General features: G+C 34.4%; 2 protein-coding genes across 2 annotated transcripts; both read right to left on the bottom strand.

Annotated features, from left to right (window-relative positions):
- Nucleotides 1-988: 988 nt before the first annotated feature.
- On the bottom strand, nucleotides 989-10,883 carry LOC109008864 (serine/threonine-protein kinase EDR1-like). The gene is made up of 13 exons (XM_018989119.2): nucleotides 10,265-10,883; nucleotides 8,276-8,716; nucleotides 7,954-8,057; nucleotides 5,816-6,765; nucleotides 4,043-4,083; nucleotides 3,761-3,829; nucleotides 3,546-3,646; nucleotides 2,808-2,886; nucleotides 2,622-2,720; nucleotides 2,433-2,501; nucleotides 2,254-2,303; nucleotides 1,963-2,139; nucleotides 989-1,487 (listed from the first exon to the last, which is right to left on the bottom strand). The coding sequence occupies exons 1-13, from the start codon at nucleotides 10,685-10,687 to the stop codon at nucleotides 1,391-1,393; spliced, it is 2,700 nt and encodes an 899-aa protein (XP_018844664.1). The 5' UTR covers nucleotides 10,688-10,883; the 3' UTR covers nucleotides 989-1,390.
- Nucleotides 10,884-18,327: 7,444 nt separating this feature from the next.
- LOC109008865 (putative GATA transcription factor 22) lies at nucleotides 18,328-20,276 on the bottom strand. Its single transcript, XM_018989120.2, has 3 exons — nucleotides 19,991-20,276; nucleotides 19,179-19,538; nucleotides 18,328-18,842 (listed from the first exon to the last, which is right to left on the bottom strand). The coding sequence occupies exons 1-3, from the start codon at nucleotides 20,210-20,212 to the stop codon at nucleotides 18,462-18,464; spliced, it is 963 nt and encodes a 320-aa protein (XP_018844665.1). The 5' UTR covers nucleotides 20,213-20,276; the 3' UTR covers nucleotides 18,328-18,461.
- Between the last annotated feature and the right edge of the window lie 398 nt (nucleotides 20,277-20,674).

Genomic DNA, 20,674 nt, shown 5'->3' with positions numbered 1-20,674 from the left:
GTGTTTCATGTATTGGAAAATTTGAATAGATTTATTTTTAAATATTCTTTATAACTTGTAAATACAAAAAAGTTGATTTTTACAGTAATTACATAGGGCCACATGGAGAGATGGGATGAACAACCGTGCAATATGGGAATTGAACATATGCCCTGCAATTTCTCTACTTCAGAGTCAAGTTCTTTACTCTCAAATTTCTGAGCAACCAATCTACCCCAAGTTTAACAAGATGGTACAGAAAAAGAATAGAGAATTTACATTCTCACTGTGGCACTGAGCAATCGATTGCCCACACAAGCCCAACCCAAGTTCATCCTCACGATGGTAAGAATCACTGCCCTTGAAACAGGCAAATAATCAGGTTAAATGCCCCTGTTTCGGACCCCACGATGCCGAGCCAGGCCACGGGGAGGTCGGTGAAGAGTTCAAATGAATGTCACCGGAGGCCCTTGAGAATGGATAGGAGGTGGAGAGGGTCAGGTGGAACAGGGCACTCTGGTAGTGGAGAAGATTGAGGTTTGGGATTGAGAGGATGGGTGAGAGGAAGTTGGATGTGGAGTGAATGAAGAGGATCAGTTGCTTCATCCAAGTGAAAATATTGTCTTTAATTACTTGTTTAGCTGAGTGTATGTTCAAAAAAGGGGAGAGAGTTCAATCTGCATAGATTGCCAACCAAATAAGCTGAGTTGTAGTTCAATTGATTGGGAGGCCAAAATAATAGGTCTTCAAGTGTGTAGTCTCTCTGAAGTTACAAAAGGAGAGAGATTCTGAATTTAATTTGCCACGGATGCGTGCCACGCACGTGCTCGAGAAGAAAATTAAGAAAAGTATAAATTATAATGTGAAAATTAATAAAAATGAGATTGTAGATAAAAACATGACAAATTCAAAAACAAAACATGCAAGACTGTTATCCGGACCTTATAGCCCCTTAGGTTGGCTTTGCCAAGATGGGTGATTCGCACAAGAAAATGAAACACATCTCAAGTAAAAAAATTCCTTTTTTTTTTCTCCTTTCTGGATTTTGGTCTTTTTTTTCACAACATTTTGCAGAGATCAAATGTATACAATTCAACGGACATGATCTCAACTTGAACATGTTATTTTTCTTTTTTCCTTTCTTTTTTTTTTCCCCTCTTCTTTTTTCTGTGGGACTTTCTTACATGTAGAATGATACTAGCTACTTACACTACTAAAATTCAATGGTATCCTCCACTGCACTTTTGCAGCTATTCAGTTAGGAGGACCGCCAAATTGTTCTGAATGGGTTGGTGTTCAGCCCCCACTTTGAATGAGCCAACACTTCCCAATCCAGCGACTTTCATTTCACATAAAAACTTCAGCTGCTCTGGCTCTTTGAGCCGAAGAACTACAACTAAAATGGAACTGATCAGGTCACTGTTGATTCATTTGTTGAAACAACTAGCCGTTGAAGATACCGGAGACGAGAGATAAGCTGCGAGAAGGACGGCCGTAATTGTGGGTCCCTACAATAAAAAGGGTTTAAATATGATATGCAGGATAAATAGATTACTGCAACAACTTATCAAAAAAAAAAAATACTGCAACCAAGAATTCCATCAGAAAGCACGTTAATGAGTTGAGATGAGTTGTGAATAGTAGTGAGATGGGTTGTGAATAGTAGTGAGATTTGTGAGTTAGAGTTGATAAATAGTAGTGAATAGTAGTGAGATGAGTTGAGATGAATTGAGATGGATTGTGAATCCAAACCGGGCCGAAATCTTTTGTATCTATAATTGATACTATTCCAAGAAGATAGTAAAAGTTTTCCATTAACCTGCTCTCTCAATACAAAAAGTTAGTACAACATTTCCTTTCACTATCTGATTAGGATGTAACTAGATGTTTAAATTGAAATTAATATACTTGCCCATTGGCTATAAGAATTAAGAAATGACATCATGCCAAGTATCAATAAGAATAGCAAGGTCTAGAACATACGTTTGCCAGCAATCAAGTATTATCTGGGCAACCGCTGGATCAACTTCTTCAGGAATTTCGAGTCGCTTGTTCTGGAATCCAACAGCTCCAACAACCTGCATTGGGTTCAATCCCTTCCAAGGGATACGCAAAGTACATAACTCCCATAGTATCACCCCAAAGCTATACACATCACACCTGAAAACAAGACAACCTGATTAAGTTCAAAACCCAGCGGCTAACAATTTTCCAATATACACCTGCCAGCCTCCAGACATTAAGCAGAAAAGAAGCCCACATATATTAACTTACTTCTCATTTGCTAGTTCATTCCTTAGAACTTCTGGTGCCATCCATTCAGGCTGCAGTGCATAAGCAGCTTTCGTTATTAGATCTTTTTATCAAACAGCAAGGTGAATGACTGAAGTATAACGTGGAAAGGAGCTATAAAAAGAAGATTATAAAAAGTTTTCACACATAAGAAGTATTACAGTTCCTGCAGTAGACTTGGAAGACAGAAAAGTGTGGTGCTTCATGCGTGACAAACCAAAATCACAAACCTGCAGAAACAAAATATTGGAAAAGATTAATTGATTTCCTGCATCAAACAGTGTGACAGTCCCTCTGTTTAATAAACAATAAGCATAATCAGGAAAGAGCTCCCAGAACTTGGTTCGAACCTTAACAACCCAGTTTTTATCAACAAGGAGATTTGGAGACTTTAAATCTCGATGCACAATGGGAGGATGGCTTGTGTGTAAGTAATTCATTCCCATGGCCTGCAAATATCAGGAAAATTTTCTCAAGAAAACAGAACTAAATTGAATAGAGGAAGCAAAAAGAAAATGAGAGAATCCAAATTATACCACATCGAGTGCCATCCACATTCGCCTCTTTTCATTGATTGGAGGAACGGGACCATGCAGTAATCTATACAAACTCCCCCTACATACCACAGAGTTAAGAGGGTAAAGATGATATAGTAGAAAGAACTAGTAATTGTGTTTTGTGACAATCCTATTTCAGTGAAAGTTTTTCTTGCAAAGACTAACAATGAACATGAGCTCAGAAATCTCTCTGATAACACACTTTAGATAATTTTTGTAAGGAAAAATATACATCTGCAGAAGGATCTTTTCATTTGCACATACAGCACACAACAATTTGCGTTCAGAATCACATGTTTACTTTATAATTACATTCATGATAGAGATAGTTGTATGGGCTTCAGGGATTAATTTCCAGTTGGGGCAATTTGGCATACACTGACGTCCATGCACTTTCAATTAATGAAAACAAATGTACACACACACAGAAATGCACAAGCACATGCATATGTACAAAAACTTGCGCATGATGCACTGACATTTTCTGTGATTTACCATTTAAAATGAAAGAAAACCAAGATAATATCAACAAATAACAATAACCACCCTCTCAATACGAGCAGAAATAAAAGAAGCAGCCCCTTGAGGAAAATATTGGCATTCAAGGCAACATGGTAAATTGGAAATATGTACCATATAGTTGGGTTGGTAAAAATATGGTACCATTTACCACCAATTTGAAAAAAAAAAAAAATTGGAGTATACAAAAAAATGAACCTAGGCAGGAACTCTGTAAGGATAGAGAAATGTGGGGGTCGAGTAACTGCTCCCATGAAAAGGACAACATTAGGATGTCTCAGCCTTAACATGATCTCAACCTGCTTGAGGCAGCAAGAGGGATTTCATCAGTAATACAGAGCAAGATAGATAAAGGAAATATATAGCTCGTTGTAAGACAATAGTAAATTATGTAAGGTATGTCTCCTGCTTACTTCACATTTAACCTGAACCAATGCATCACCAGATAAATCTTGGTCTAGAAACTTCTTGACAGCAACTTCCTGAGATCATTCACATAACATCAAGATGGACAAATAAATCGAGGGAGGTATCATAATTTTTTTAAAGTACAGAGCTAAAATCCATGCCTATTAACGGAGGGATTCAAGAAGCTAAGGGCACAAAGTCCCCCCCCCCCCTTCCTTCCCAACTGCCTAAATATAACTACTGACAAAAGATAAGATAAAACCATTCGTGCTAAAAATATAACTCACAGTGCCATTCAATTCTGCAAGATAGACCTCACCATATGAACCTGCCAATACATCATGTAAGACTAATATCAAATGACAAATTATACTATCATACAGATATTCAGGTTAAGGGGGAGATGAAAATCTCAATCAGACAATCTTTCACAATGGGAAGCATATACGTACCATTAGACCAAAGGGTTGGTAGCATTAAACCAAACAGGCTTCCCAAACTTTTTTCCTTTTGTTGATTACCAAAGTTTGGGATATGAACATGAAATTTTACTGTCAGTGTTTTAATCGAGTTCCCCAATTACTTTTCTCATTGTATGGCTTGGATCATGAAAACACAGTTCAAGCTCAAGCTTTCACACTTCACTAAGCCTAGCTGAGATTAAGGGGATGCTTGGAGAATGAAATAAGATGAAAAATCTGTGAATAGTAATGAAATAGTTTGTGAATAGTAGTAAAATAGTTTTAGTTATGATGTTTTATGGGGTTTTGGGAAAGGAGGGAGAAAAAGTTGAATAAAAAATACTATAAAGTTAAAATATTATTAGAATATAATTTTTTAATACTATTTTTGTTTTAAGATTTGAAAATTTTGAATTATTTTGTGTTTTGTTTGGAAGTTTGAAAAAGTTGTAATGATTAGATGAAAAAATTGAAAATTTGAAATTGAAAAGTGTTTTTGTTTGAATGATGTTTGGGAAGGAAATGAGATGAGATGAGATGAAACCATCCCATCTTCCAAACAACCCCCTAAGTAAATTAGCGTGTAGAACTTTTACAAGCCTGAATTTGAATTTGAAATCAAGTCACAATAAATAAGGTAGCTAAAAACCTCTCGAGTCTTTTAGAGGGAGAATTGGACTAAACCAACTAGAAATTGATAGCAATCTCATAACTAATTGACAATATGATTATCATAAAACTATGAAATGTATGCTATAGTACAAGTACAATAAAATCTGAATACGGCTCAAACATAGATGGGTATTAGATCAAAACCAATCAATTTAAACTAACTCGTAAGTTTCTTCCAAGTTGTATAAAGCATACGCATATCTACATTTGTCTAGGGCAAGGATCTTAACATCCTCTTAGAGAGGTAAAAAAAGCTGATCTATCAGAACAAAAAAGAAATTTGCAACAGTTCTTCCAATTATATCCAGTGTCTCCATATGGACTTCCCCTTAGCCTACTGGAAAAAGCATTTGGTATGAGTCTCATTATTAATCAGATATTAGATTTAAACTATATAAATCTGTCTTTTTATTTGCAATCGGAATTTGGCTCAAGTGGTTGGGGGTGGGTCTTGATCCGAATCCTGACAAAAATGAAAAGTCTGCCCTCTCATTCTAAATTGGGCCTCTAAGAAAAAAGTTGCACAACGGATAATTTCAATTATTCAACGAAAAAAAAAAACCAGCCAAAGAAGCAATACATTCAGTATACTGCATCCATGTGAAATGGGGTAACATCATCTTTTCTTTTATTAAATTTATCTCTAGCATATATATATAATTATATGTATGTATTTATACATGCATTTAATAAACTTCAGCACCAACATTGTTTTTTTTTAGTAATAAACTTCAGTACCATTAAAATGAAAAGAACATATATAAGCCCAAACATTACCTATGTCATACATGTAATGTTAACATATCTTTAGGGTAAAAGTTAGAAACTAAAAAAACCTTAAGGTCTAGCATGATAATACATTGTCTAAACTATTACACCCGTTTTCTCCTATGAAACTGAAAAATATCAGATGAAATATAATCTTACCAATGCCAATACGATCACCAATTCGTAGATCCTCCCATGGAATTTCCCATTCTACAACTGGGTTAATGCCGTCGCGGTCAGCATCAGAAGCAACACACACACTACTGTTTACAGTGGATTCTTTGCCCCATTCAGTGTCACTAAAACCTCTTCCAATCATTTTAGGGTGATTAAGAGTAACCATATTTACACCCATAGCATCAGTCTGGAATGAGTCGTTAGTTCTATTACCAAAAATTGTAGGTTCAGTGGACAAAAACACACCGGATTTAATGGAATTTGTCTCCAATTCTTTATTTTGTTTGGATAAACTCTCTGTAGACAGTTTTTGTTCCCAAACAAAATTAGCATTGTTCAAAGGCTCCACTATAGCATAGGGCAAAAGGTACTGCTCATGATTTGACAAAAACTTATCAAGGCCACATGGAGTCGCATCATCTACACTTTTACCATTTACCATATCATTTTGTTGAAGCACTTCCTGCCGACCCAAGTCGCATGGATTTATGTCCGAAAACAAATCTGGAGGAGGCGATGCACCACTCTCTAACAGAACGGCATGTAGTTTCTGAGCAAACTCCGGGTTCTTCGCTGCACTGATTACATATTTTGAAACATCCTTAACTTTCTTTTTCCTTACAGATGATGCTTTTCCAGACGGGCCTGATGGGCTTTCACATTCAAATCTTTCAGTTTGATTCTCTTTTGTTTGGATGCCTACAACTGAAACTTTGGCTGATTTTGAATTGCCAACCTCAAAAACTCTATCAAGATCAGGTGGTAATGCAAGCATTCTGGTTCTTTCATTATCCGCCAAACACAAATCGTTGGGTGTTCCTACAACATCTGCAAAGCTCCTAACATCAAAGCCAGGATTTGTGAGCTGACTGCTTGATACTTCAGCAGGAATTAGGGCTCCAGGAGCACCCATGAGATCAATAATATATTCACTGCATGAAAATCAACAAATCAATAACATCATGATAAATTCCTTGCCGAGGGCTTGTGCACCCTTGGCATTAGTTGGGACGCTGTTCCTGGACACCAGGTGCAAATAAAAAAAATAAAAATAATATCATGATAAATTATTCCATAAAATTTTCATGCTGCTTGTATTTTCTACAGCACATCTGCATTAAATGGTAGAGCAGAATGAAAATACAGAGCATACGACCTTTGAAATCAACTCTCCTTAACTACAAAGGAAAATTCAAAGCCAACAACTTGAGTTAATATTGTGAAAACAAATTGCAGCATTAAATATATCCCACTGATGGATGGATTTACATACACCATATATATATATATATAATTATTTGTGCGTGTTAATTGTAACGTAAGAGAACTGCTGCTAGTGGAATGTCTCAAATAATTGATGTCCACTAATTTTGTAAATAAATGCATGTCCTGCTTCATTAACCCCTTTCTTCTCTTTTTTTGGCCCTAAAATAACAATTGACTACAAAGTAGGGAGTATGGCTCAAACGCCCAAAACCCCGCTGTAATCCCCACCCAATGAATATTCCATTGTGGGCCCTGGTACAGCCCCATAGGGCATTTATCATCACTTTTTGCAGTCCCACGTGATCAAGTTTGACAGTCTGGGGTTTCAGCTTCCATGATTTCCTTGTAAGTGTTTCTAGTTCCTAAATAGGTGTATGCCTGTGTATACTCCTAGTGTACTTGGGCTATACCTATCTTTCTATCAATGAATTAACTTATTACCTATCAAAAATAAAGTTTGACAGTCTGGGGATTAACTAGATAAAAATAAACCCTAACAATCAGCAAAATGCATAATACCAATTAAAGTGCCAAAATCACAAAATTGACTTAATCATAATTTTCACAAAATTGACTTAATCTTTGGGAGATCTTAGGGGTTTTTTCTTGAGTACTTTGAATTCTTGGGCTAAAGCTTTTGTAATGGTGGATAATTTTCTGCATCTGTTTTAGCTTTTTATGGTGGTAGTTTTCTTTTTTGTTTCTGGAAGTTGTAGGTATTTCCTTTGTATACACTTGGGCTTATGCCTATTTCTTTGAATAAAATTTATTACTTGTAAAAAAAAAAAAAAAAAAAATTCAGAAGATTCTATATCTGAAGCATTGAAAAACAACAGCCAGCTGTAGCTTATCACCTTCCATCATCAATTTTGATAAAGTTCACAGCTCCATCATCAGTGCCTGTGTAGTAGCTTCCTTTGACCAGCATACAAGGAAGATTAATCCTATCAGCTAGTACCTAGTACCAGAAACATCAAGTAAATAACTTCTTACCACTTTGTTACCGCAAGATGAGAAACATTGTACAACAAGACAAAATTTAACAAAAACAGGGAATATATTCACAATAAAAGAAGGTGATGGAAATTAAGCAATGGAGAGATGCCTGAGGAGAGTTAAAAGGTGCATAATTTCTTCATAATTCAGTTTATATAAGGTAAGTCAAAGATGATTAACCTTAAATAGCAAGGCCCTGTGGCGCGAAAGTCCAATGTCAAGACATCCAAGGGGAAGAATAATAGTGTTTAGAGAATTCCGTAACTCATAACTCCTCATGGTCCACCTTCTCAACATTTCATCAGCATCAACTACCACACCACCCATTCTATCAACAACAAGATTGGCAATTTTTTGAATTAGGCCGCTTAAAAGCAGACCATGTTCAGAAACTTGACACTCTATGGATATGGTATATGCTCTTCTCTCAAGCTTTTGAAGTTCAAGATCAACCAAGCGATTTACCAAAATAACTTCATAATCAACATTATCTAAACTCGATATTGCTTGAAGATCCACCAGCAAAGGCAACTTCCCTTGCGTGTCCAACTTTGAGGTGATGCCATATACATCATAAAATCCATCAATCACTTTTTCATGATAATTTACAACATTATAGTTCTGCGGAAAGAGAAATGGAAACTTATCAGAAACCTCCCTCCCAAGACAGTAAACAATAATAAGAATCTGCATGCAGAGGACTCAGAAATTAGCTATAGATCATTAAAAAAAATAAAACTATAAAATATTATCCATCTAACATAGGAAAGTGCACAAGACATTGATATTTTGAAACTGAGATTGCCATGATCCAAGTTCCAAGAAATCAAGGCCTCTGCTAAAATACATGCAATATCTAAGACACCACAATAGTATGGAGTTAGAATATTGATTATTTAATTTTCCTCGATCTCTCAACCAATTTGACGGTTTAGAAAAAGTGAAGAATGATCTCATCAAAAGCTTCAGTTATCAAGAAGTGAAGATTGCTACCATTTGGAAGATGGTTCCCCTATGCCTTAGGTGGTGTGTTTGACTTGAGAGGAACTGCCGTAGTTTTGAAGATAGAGAATGCTCAATAAGAAAGATTAGAGATTTTTTTCTTCCATACTTTATTACTTTGGGAATCTGATATTGTATTTGATGGGGCCTGTTTTCATGATTTCATTGTTGTTTTTTCTAGTTTCTAGCTTGTAATTAGGTGTTCTCTCTTGTATACTCTTTGTGTACTTGGGCTATGATGCCTAATTACTCGGTTTAATAAATTTCTTTTTACCTATAAAAAAATACTGGAGAAACTAGATCCAGATAAAGCATAGCACATAAGACAACCAGAACACGGGAATAACCTAATAAACAAAAGAATAACCAGCGGTAAAAAGTAAATAAACATCTCCATAAGCAACACCAAGAAAAAAACTTTATGGTTAATATAAAATCAACCAATTAATATGTGGCGCCAGACACCATAATGCACAAAAAAAAAAATTAATTGGCAATTGAAATCAATCATTACCATAGCCTGAATGTACCAACATAATTCAAACAAATCAAACTGCCCATCCTGAACACAACACTAACTCCCCTCACCGCCACAACCAGTTGTATTGCCATAGACAATTAGCAAATGACGTGGCCCAGTAATTATTCTTCCTAAGCCTATACATGTGCAAGAGCAAGGACACCCCCTCGAGGGAGAGGGGGAAGGGGGAAGAAAAACGATCAGTAAGAAACAATACAAAATGAAAAAATACTAGACAACTGCTGCAGAATATCATATCCAAATACCATTCACCATCATTATTCGACCGACGATTTAGAGTAACAATCCAAAATGAAAAAAAAATGAAAAAGAGAGTAGATAACCGGTGTTCAATAGAAATACCATTTATCAACATAAAACACAGGAAATAAGAAATAAAAATTATCTTTTAACATCAAACAAATCATTTGGAACTCTCAAACTATCAGTTCAACACTAATGCACCAAAGGAATATACCTAAAAGGCGTTTTGACAAATGCCGAGGATATAAACGCGAATAGATGTCACCCAAAACGAGAAGAACAAGATCCAAAAAATCCAAAAACAGGTAAAATTGGCTCTTCACACACAAAACAACATGAACGACGAAACGGGGGAATTTTGAAAATCGGAATTCAAAGCCTACCCAATACCGAAGCGATAGGAACTTGACGAGTGCTTGGCTGTCGGAGACGGGAGCGGAGCATCCGAGGCTAATCCGCTTGGCGGCATCGATCTGAGCAGTCTCGGGGTCCTCACGCCCATCGGGATCCGACGCGCTAATTGCGAGGGCCAACTGCATCTGAAACTCCTCCTCCAAGAGATAGAAATCCCCGTACCCATCACCGCCGCCGCCATCCTCAACCATTCGATCGACCACCGACTCATCGGCCCCGATTCTCCCCATTGTGGCGGACCCAGAGGCCGAAGAAGACGAAGCGAGCGTGTTCGGACTGGGACCAGGACTGGGAATCAGGTTCGTTGAGGGTCGGGTCTCGCCCAATCTGTGGTGCTCATTGAGTCCACCACCGATGTGAAGCTTTCTCAGAAGATGCTTCATTTTCGACATCGATCATCGAAGGAAAACCCAAATTCTCTCTCTCTCTCCCCGTCTTTCTCCCCGTCTACTGGCTTAACCTGCGCCCACAACGAAGAAAGCAGATTCGCTTAACCTGCGCACCCTTCTTCGTCAAGCTACCTGCGCACCCTTATTTTCAATCAACCGCTCACCAATTCCCTCCATTGCTCAGTCCCAAAAACAAAATTTTCAATTACGGATATACCATGAGATTTTTTTTTTTATAAATATATATTTATATATTACAAAAGCAAAAAAAAAAAAAAAAACAAATTTTATTGTAACCTTGGTCCTATGATGTTTTTTTCCTTTCAAATATTATTACCAATTTTAGACGCATCCATTCAAACATTGTACCATATTAGTCTATTAAAAGAGAGAAAACATAGATAAAGTTGTGAATACATAAATAATACATAATTATTTTAAAAAAATAAATAAATATGAGATTTATATGAAAAAAAATTAATATTTTAATAATAAGACTTATTTTTTTTTAGAACGACTGTATGACGTTTGCATATTCTACGACTATATGTAGCATTATTCATTAAAAAATAGTGATGTTACTTAGCCTCATGAGTTTACCCCCCTCAAACTGACCACTAGTGTAAATTGTAATTTTTATTTTTTTTCTTTTTCTTTCAAACATTTTTTAAAAATAAAAATATATATCACTTCACTAATAGTTACTTTCTTAACCATTAAAAAAAAATAAAAAATAAAATAAAATATCCGAACAATAACTTTGAGGGGACAAACTTACGAGGCCAAGTATCATTTTCCATTAAAAAACTTAAAGGTGGGTTTGGATAGACAGTTCAGATGAGATGAGATATTTTGTTAAAAGTTGAATAAAATATTATTAGAATATAATTTCTTAATATAATTTTTATTTTATAATTTAAAAAAGTTAAATTGTTTATTATATTTTAGTATGAAAATTTGAGAAAGTTATAATTACGAGATGAGATGAGATGTTTTATGTATACAAACCCACCAAATTGTATTTCGTTTAAACCTCAATCTCAATCGTTAATGTAGAAGATATATTCATTTAAATGATCTATTATTGGTGTGTATTTCTAACATGGATGGAGGGTGGATTGTTTTTTTTTTCAATAAATAGTATTTTATTGATCATAAAAATAGACAAGAGACCAAGTATACATGACATATACAAGCAATGTCTAAGCATATTAGTTTAATTATACAAAAAACTCATAAAAATTTATATTATAAAAATCAATTACAATCGACCAACAAAGTAAAATACGGAAAAATAAGTTTATAGGCTCATTTATTGACTAATGATCTTAAAAAAAAAAAAAAGGATTGTTGGGACATGAAATTCGAATAGAGGTAGAAAATATGTTTTGTTTGTGTAAAAATAAAATAAAATAAAATAGTGAGGTACATTTTGAGAATGGATGAAGACTTCATTTACGAGGGAAAAAAATTTCATCCATCAGTTATTATTTATTTTTTTACACTCTATATCTTATAAAAAATATATTTATATTTTATAAAAATTACCTTTATATCTTATAAAAAAAATTATAAATATAAAATATAAAAAATAAATAATAATTGATAAATAAAATATCTTTTATATGATGATGGGTGCACATGATGAGGAAGAAGAGCAGCTTGTGACTTAGCTGTCCAATTGACTTTATCTTTTAATTCTTTCACCCACTTTCTTTTCAGTTTTATCACACGCAACCGCAGGCAATTGGTGTTTCTATAATTCTAATTATTCCCCCTATTTTTTTTTTTTACTATTTTTCCTTTTAATTTAAGTATCAAAACTGTTAAGATCATTTATCCACACTTTTCAAATTATTATTATTATTTTTTATAATTTACACATCGGATTGGAATTTGGATCTAATAGTTTAAATTAATAATAATAATAATAATAAAAAGATAAAAGCATAATTATTAATTGTGACTATTATATATATACAAGTTTTTAAAAAGTGATATATAATTGATATGTAAATTAACTATTTTAATACTTTGCTGTGTAGATCGTAATTTACACGTGTAAAATATATACTTTCCCAGCTATTAAAAAATAGATTTTGTTACGAGGGTTCGAGATTTATTCAATTTTTTTTAAAAAAAATATGTGACATTTGTACATTATAAAACTGTATAAATATTTTTTTAATAAAAATATTAGAGAAAAAAAAAACAAAACCTGCAATAATGTACAAACAAGCTAAAATGGAGGGCAGGATTACGTGGTGAGGAAGAGAAAAATATAACAATATTAAAACATGAATACAAACATGGCAACCTGGAGCTTTCTGCATAGTCTACGTACCAAGCTTGGGTTGGAAATTTCCATGCATGTTTTCTGCCTATGATCATGATCTGTTTCTGACTGTCACTTTACTCTGGATGCATGACAGTAGCTTCTTACCTTCGCCATTTGGAGTATTAGAGGCAAACTAGTGGCATGCACACATTTTAATCCAGTCAATTAATTCTTTTACTTGCAAGTAGACAGAATTATATATATATATATAAGAAAAATATTTTAACCGCGCAAAAAAATTACATGAAAAATAAATTTATAAATTAATGTGATATATCAGATTATAAACTTATTTTTATTGTAAAATAAATTTAATAAATTCTATGAAATCACGTCAGTTTGTATATTTATTACTTTTATATAATATCTTTGTGTTTGTATCATGTAGAAGCCCATGTATATATATGAAGCCAATTAGGATCAATAATGTCTAATTTTGGATTGATATATACTATTTTCAATGAGTCTTCTCATTCTGATCTAATTAATGAGGACTTTAGGCCTCGTTTATTTTTAGAAAACATCTTATCTTATTTAATTATTACAATTTTTCTAACTTTTAATATAAAATAAAATAAATAATTGAATTTTTTTAAATCTTAAAATAAAAATAATATTAAAAAATATATTCTAATAATACTTTATTCAACTTTTTAATTTTAATCTCATCTCATATCATCTGTAAAAATAAACGAGGCCTTAGAAGTGCTATTATATATTTCTATCGATCACTTCTAAACCCAATATCAGTTGATCTTTGTCCGATTGTCAAGGTATTAATGCAAGATTATTCGATCCCAATTTTTCCCATTTTAAGATATTGTAAATTATTATCTAATTATAATACTATCCATTCTTGTGAAATTAGTAGCTTAAAAGCTCAAAATGGAAAATGGAAACAAGAAGTAGACAAATTTAAACAAATTAATCAACAATTAATAATGAATTCATGGACGATTACTGTTCCATTAACACCAGAAATTAAAGAATTGAGTAATTAATATATGGAAAACTCTACTTCCACCGAGGATATCTACCGAAATTTTGTACCGAATTGCTTTTTATTTTCATTTTTATTATTACTTAATGGTTAAGGAAGCATTTTTTTAATGAATTTATATTTATTTTTAAATATTTAAGAAGTTTAAAAAATATTTTGAGAAAAAAAAGTTATAAGTTCTCGATCGGTGGGTGTAGCATTTCTGATCTACATATATATCTAAGACAAAGCAAAATACAAAGACAATGAGTAAACTGTAAAAAAAAAAAAAAAAATTGAAATTTTGATTGCAAAAGGGAGTGATGACTGATCAGAACCTCAAAGCCATGAATTACAATCTTCTGCCACATTACTGACAAATTAAGTATATGATGACTACTTATACAGCTAATTAATTAAGGATAATCCAATATTAATGTTGCATTCTTAATGATTTAGGTTTCGTTCAACATATATTTAAACCTAGCTAATTTAAACATATGATTTGCACGATAAATGAGGTTTTGTTTTCATTTTTAATTTTCTGTTTGAGTTATTCTATGATCTTTACACACGACATTTATAAAAGTAATTAATTACACATTAACGTATTATTACAATATCATCTATTAATTAATAATTATTTCAATTTCCAAGTAAGTATGCTTGACATTTCCGAATACGGATATTAATGCTACAGCCCCCACTGAGGGCTCCAGCTGGGAGTATAGCATTGTTCTTTCAAGTGTTTTTTTGTTAAGTTATTTATTATATAGATTTTTTAACACTTTTATATATTTTTAAAAAGTAAAATAAATTTAAAACATTATTAAAAAAACACTTTTTTAATTAGAAAGTAAAAAAAAAATATTAAAAAATATTTTCTTAATCATGAAGTAATATTTTACTTCATGATTAAGAAAATATTTTTTAATAATATTATGATTTTTTTAAAATATTTAAAATTATTAACAGAATCTATATAAAAAAGAACTAAACAAAAACACATAAAAAAACACACACTAATACAAGCAGTAGCTCCCACTGAGAGCTGGGAGTGGGACGCTTAGTATTTTCCTTCCGAACACTTTATGAACTCTTGAGCCCAAACTAATCCTTAGACGACACTGACAAACACTAGTACTAATTGTAACACCACGTATTTTTTTTATTTAGTGTATTTTTTTTAATTGAATGATTATTTGTTATTAATTTAAAATTTGATTATCTTGTTTTAAATTTTCAGATTTTATTGGGTTTATTTTTTTTTTATGATTTTTAATTTGTGAAAATTAAATTTGACACGTTTCCTTAATATTAATAATTGTTATGCATTTAAATTTCTCTTAATTTAAATTAGTTGTGGGTTTCAAAATTATTGTATTGTTGGATTTAATTATTTTATTTTACTTAGTTACTGTGTTTAAATTTATTTTATTTAAAACTGTTGTGTTGAAATAATTTTCGTTGGAATTTTATGACTCAAGTTGTGAGTTTTAGACCTCATTTTTTTTTTCCCTTCATTTTTTCTTTTTCCACTTTCTTTTTCTCTTTTCTCTTTTTTTTGTTCTTTCTTTTTTTTTTTTTTTCAATTCTTTTTCCTTTTTCCAGAACCACTCCTCCCGCGCGACCTAGCCCCCCTCCCCTCTCCCGTGCGTCTTTTTCATCCGCCCAGCCCACCACCCCCGCGCCGCCGTGCCCGACACCGCCCAGTCCATTGCCTCCCCCACCGGCCGGCGACACCACCCCACCAATCTCAGCCTCTAACTCGCCGCCAATAGCCCCCACGCACCATACCAAGCCGCGGCGTTCTCTTCACTCCAGCGCCGCCGTCGCGCCACCATCGGCCACCATCTCTTCACCACTTCATCATTGACTTCCTAGCAACCTAATGCACCCATCCTTGGCTCCAATCTGTCACCGGTGAAGCCCATCTATCTCCATCTCCGATTTGTGCTTTTTGGCCTTCAACCGCCGCCCACGCCGCCACCCACGGCCAACCACCACCATCACTAGCTTCACCGACATCCCTAGGTCCTACCCTATTAATCTCGGGTCTTCGTTTACAACCGTTCAAAAGTGGGTTTCTGAGACCCACGGCCACAGTGCATTTCGCACTGTTTTGTTGCTACGTTGCCGCTTCCAGCACCTCCGTGATCTTTCAAAAATTATATTATAGCATTGTAAGTATTTTTTCCCAAAAAACTTTTGAGATTTAAATGTATTTCTGCGCTAATTCATATTTACTGTGAATTTGTTGGTTGTGCCGGACTGAGTCCGAGGAGGAAGGAGGTCGGTTAGATTTGATGGAGTTGTTTGTGTGAGATTGGTTTATGCTATGAAATTTGTTGGCTGTTGATGATTTAAATATTGGTGTTTTGAGTTTGACGTTGGTCATGGTGGATATTGGTGATTTTTTTAAGAAGTGGTGATATACTTTGGGATTATGAGGATTTTAAGTTTTGAGAAATTAAGATAGATTATTTTAGAAGTTTAGGCTTAAATATGGAAATCCGTGATTGGTTGAAAACTTACGGAAATTGTGTGATTATTTTTTATAGGTGACGATTTATAGTCGACTCGACATTTTTTTGAAGAAATTTCAGAAAAGCTAAGTTGCGCAGGTAAGCGGGGTTCATATACTAGTTTTGCATAAAAAAAATAAAATGAGGTTGACTTTGAAAATAAACGTGTTTGTTTTTGAAAAGAAATGATCTGAAAACAACCTCAGATGTTTATTCTGCATATGCATAAATTCAATATAAGAGAAAGTGTTTTCTGTCATGACTGGTGTAGACATGAGCTAGTTTTGTGCACTTTGTTTCTGAACTATGTAAAAGAGCGAATAAGGATTCTAAAAGTTTTGTTATGAACAAATGAGAATATTTTGTTTATGTTTATCTCGAACATGTGAAATGATCTGAAGCTTTTCAGTGTTTTGTTTTGATATGATGTGTCATTTGAAAATCTTGGCATGAAGTTCTGATTCTGTATATGTTTGTAACCGGATTTTCGATGAAATCCGTTCTGTTTCTGTTAAGGCCCAGCCACGGGTATAATGGTGGTTTATAACCCTACCACGGGGGTAAAACATGGTATACGGCCCAGCCACGGGTATAATGGTGGTTTATAACCCTACCACGGGGGTGAAACATGGAAAATGGCCCAGCCACGGGTATAATGGTGGTTTATAACCCTACCACGGGGGTGAAACATGGAATATGGCCCAGCCACGGGTATAATGGTGGTTTATAACCCTACCACGGGGGTTAAACATGGTATTGTCCCGATGTGTTTTTTTTAAACGATGATATGATTATAAGGTGTCAGTTTAGAAATGCCAACGGATTCTTTTTTTGGAACAAGTTTATTTTCTGAAAACTGCGCTCTAATGTTTTTGTACAAGTTTTGTTTCTGCATTCTGAAAGTAAATGTTTTGTTCGGCTTATCAAATGTTATAAATGCTCATGTTTACATGCTAGTATATGCTCTTTGCTTACTGAGTTGTTGATAACTCACCCCCTTATCTCCACAATATTTTTCAGATATTATGATGGTTCAGCTGAGGATCAAGATTATGAGGCATTGAGTGAGATGTTTTAGGTGTGGTGGTTCAAGCATAGGAAGTTTTTTATGAGTATTGTTGATTTTATTAAGAAGTTTTATTGTGTTATAGTGACTTGGTATTTTAGAAAATTGGTTATATTGAGGAAATTAGATTTAATCGAATTTTCTATATGATATTGAGAATTTGGAGTATTTTTTTATATTGTTGAAATGTGAGTTTAAGTGTTAGGAAGTAACTCTCTGACCCGTGCGGGACCGGGGCGTTACACTAATTAAGTCAGTGTGTAATGGTCTTTCCTAAATATTTAGTTTTTGGTTGTAATCACGGTAGATCGGTTTTTTTTTGTCACAAGTGAGAGTTATCAATAAAATTGAAATATTTTTCTTTTTTAAAATAAAAAAAAAAAGTCAGTGTGTAATGTAGCAATTTTCCTCGCTGTTTTCTTGGCCACCCCAAGTATTATGAATGAATAGAGAATATTGTCACCAGTCCATGCATCCAATCAGAATTAATGCAGATTGGTCCTAAATTTTATATGGACCACCCAACTGTACGTACTGATTAGTTCTTCTCATGACCTGGGAATCCCATGGCATTTCGCCAGCTTCTTTTTTCAGCAAAAACTCTGAATGCGACGTCTGAAGGTTTACACAGCACCCCCCCTAGCTATCTGTTTCCTAATATACATGATGATATCCCCGGCCATTCCATGGCGGGGACACCGAACGTATCAATTAGTATGATTAGAGATGATAAAATTTTGGATCATTCTGAAACAATTACGAATGCAACTTTGAAAAACTCTAGAGATCATACATGCACGCACATAAGAACAGATAATAATAAACTTCCTCAAAGATCAAGAAGAAATTAATGGAAAAAAAAGTATAAATTAACTGTGAACAAGGGCGCCACAAGATAGTTCCATTAGCAAGATTGCTGCAGCTTCTGCCTCGTCCTGTGGAAACACTCGTCCAAGATCAGCTGAACTGTTTCTCAAACTTAGAGCGAAATCCTTGAAAGAAAGCTGCTTCCTGACACTCATCATCTCACTGTGAGAGGGGTACTTGAACTTGCAGTTCTTATTCTTCTTGTATGGTGCAGCACGCAGATTTTTTGTACCCGATTTATTTTCCTTCTTGTGCAAGTTATTGATCTTCTTCTTCTTCGAAGAGATATCTGGAGCAACTCCCATGCCATTTGCAGCTGCTGCAGCTTCTGCCATGGCCCGTCTGGCCTTCCTCTGCCGAATGCCACAGGCATTGCAAAGTGACTGCGCGCATCAACAAACAGGCTGGATCCTAAGAAAGTAACTCAAATATATATCAACAAACAGGCTACTCTTCTTCCCAAAGCTTGTCATCCTCAGTCACATATGATGAATGTCATATTTCAAGTGGCTTAATCATCAACCACTTAAATATATATATATATATATATATATATATATATATATATATAGCGTGCATCCACTTGAAATATGTCAGATGATCTCACTAAGTGTGGCTTGAAATGACAAGTATTAGGATGAAGATGATCATCAAGAGCATTCAATATCAGAAGTGCTAGTTTTTGGACAAATTGAAACGGAGGAAATGAAATAATTAACCTTAGGTCCTCGAGGGCCACCCCTCCAAAGAGGGGTGGTGGTGGTGTTACAGTCGGCGCAAACCCGAGCGTTGGAATTTGTAGTACTGTTGCTGCTGCAGTTAGGTGAGCTAAGTTGATCAGAATCACCATTCTGCAGATTATTTTGGAACTTCTTATAAATAATTCTCACTGGCTTATTATTTGTAGCTGGGCAATTTGGGTCCATCATTTTTTGCATCCACCTCTTCTTTGAGGACATACATGAGTACTGTACAGGTCCATCATGAGCAGTATTTTTACTTGGATCTCCATATTCCTCCTCCCTTTGACATAAGGATAATTTATGGGGATTAATGTTACCATCTTCCTCCACAGACTTCTGAAATGGAGAACAGAAAATGCTTGATTATTACACTATGCATGATGCAACAGTATCATGGGCTTATCATCAGCCTATGATCAACGAGATCAAAATATATATAATTTAAGACCAGCAAATTGAAGATCATGTAATCTTCAGCTCATGACCTAGAAATATATTACCAAGAAATAAGATCAGAGAATACTAAACTCTATGATCTGTAGTAAGATCATGGTCATGATAATTAACAAAAGATCCAAGAAATTAGATCGAAAGTTAACTGGGAAAACAAACCCAACCCAGTACTTTTTTTTTAGAGCCCCACAGTAGCATGCGTGAAGGTACTATAATTAACTATATATATAGCAGTACTGGCGCGAGCCTGGACTTGATAAAAGGATAAAATAAATTATCAAGTCAAGGAATAAGATGAAAAGATCATAATCAAACTAATTAGTTAACACGCTTGCCTTTTCATCATGTTCTTGTGACTGATCTTCAAATATACTCCCTATTTCATCTTTGGTCCTCATGTCAAAGAAAGTAGGACATGATGATGTTGAGAGAGAAGATGAAGCTTGAATAATATGTGTTGAGATAGAGAGTTTTAGGTCATCATGTTGATCTTCTCTTTGATCTACAAGATCAGGGCATGGAGAAGATGGTGGCCGGTTCAGATAGGCTGGAGTCATAAGGGCCGGAGAGATAGCTGTTGTCCAGTAAAGATGGACAACGTAAGATCGGCTAAAGAATAACAAAGCTAAAAGGGACAGATCCAAGGGTGGTGACGGCCTTATAAAGGAGAGAAAGGGCAAAAATTGCAAAGAGAGGTCTGAAAGTTATTCACGTGACTTCATGTCACCCAAGCAAAACAAGTTTAGAAAAGACAAACCAAAAGGAGGTGTAGAATGCTACTACTCAGTACTCAAGATCATGTTGAGTACTACTCAGTATATATCATGACAATCGATCCCCTATATCACCAGTTTTTTACCTCTCAAACCACTTCAAAATTAATACATGATGACATGCATTCAGATCATTGTAAGGGAAAAGCTTCTATGCCCTCTACATTTGACTGCCTAGTTGACCATTGGTCGAATTTTTTATTTATTTTATTTTTTTTTACTTAATGATTAAATAAGTGATTTTAA

This window comes from Juglans regia, chromosome 15 (assembly GCF_001411555.2).
Source record: "Juglans regia cultivar Chandler chromosome 15, Walnut 2.0, whole genome shotgun sequence".
NCBI lineage: Eukaryota > Viridiplantae > Streptophyta > Magnoliopsida > Fagales > Juglandaceae > Juglans > Juglans regia.
This window is presented reverse-complemented; position numbering and strand designations above follow the sequence as displayed.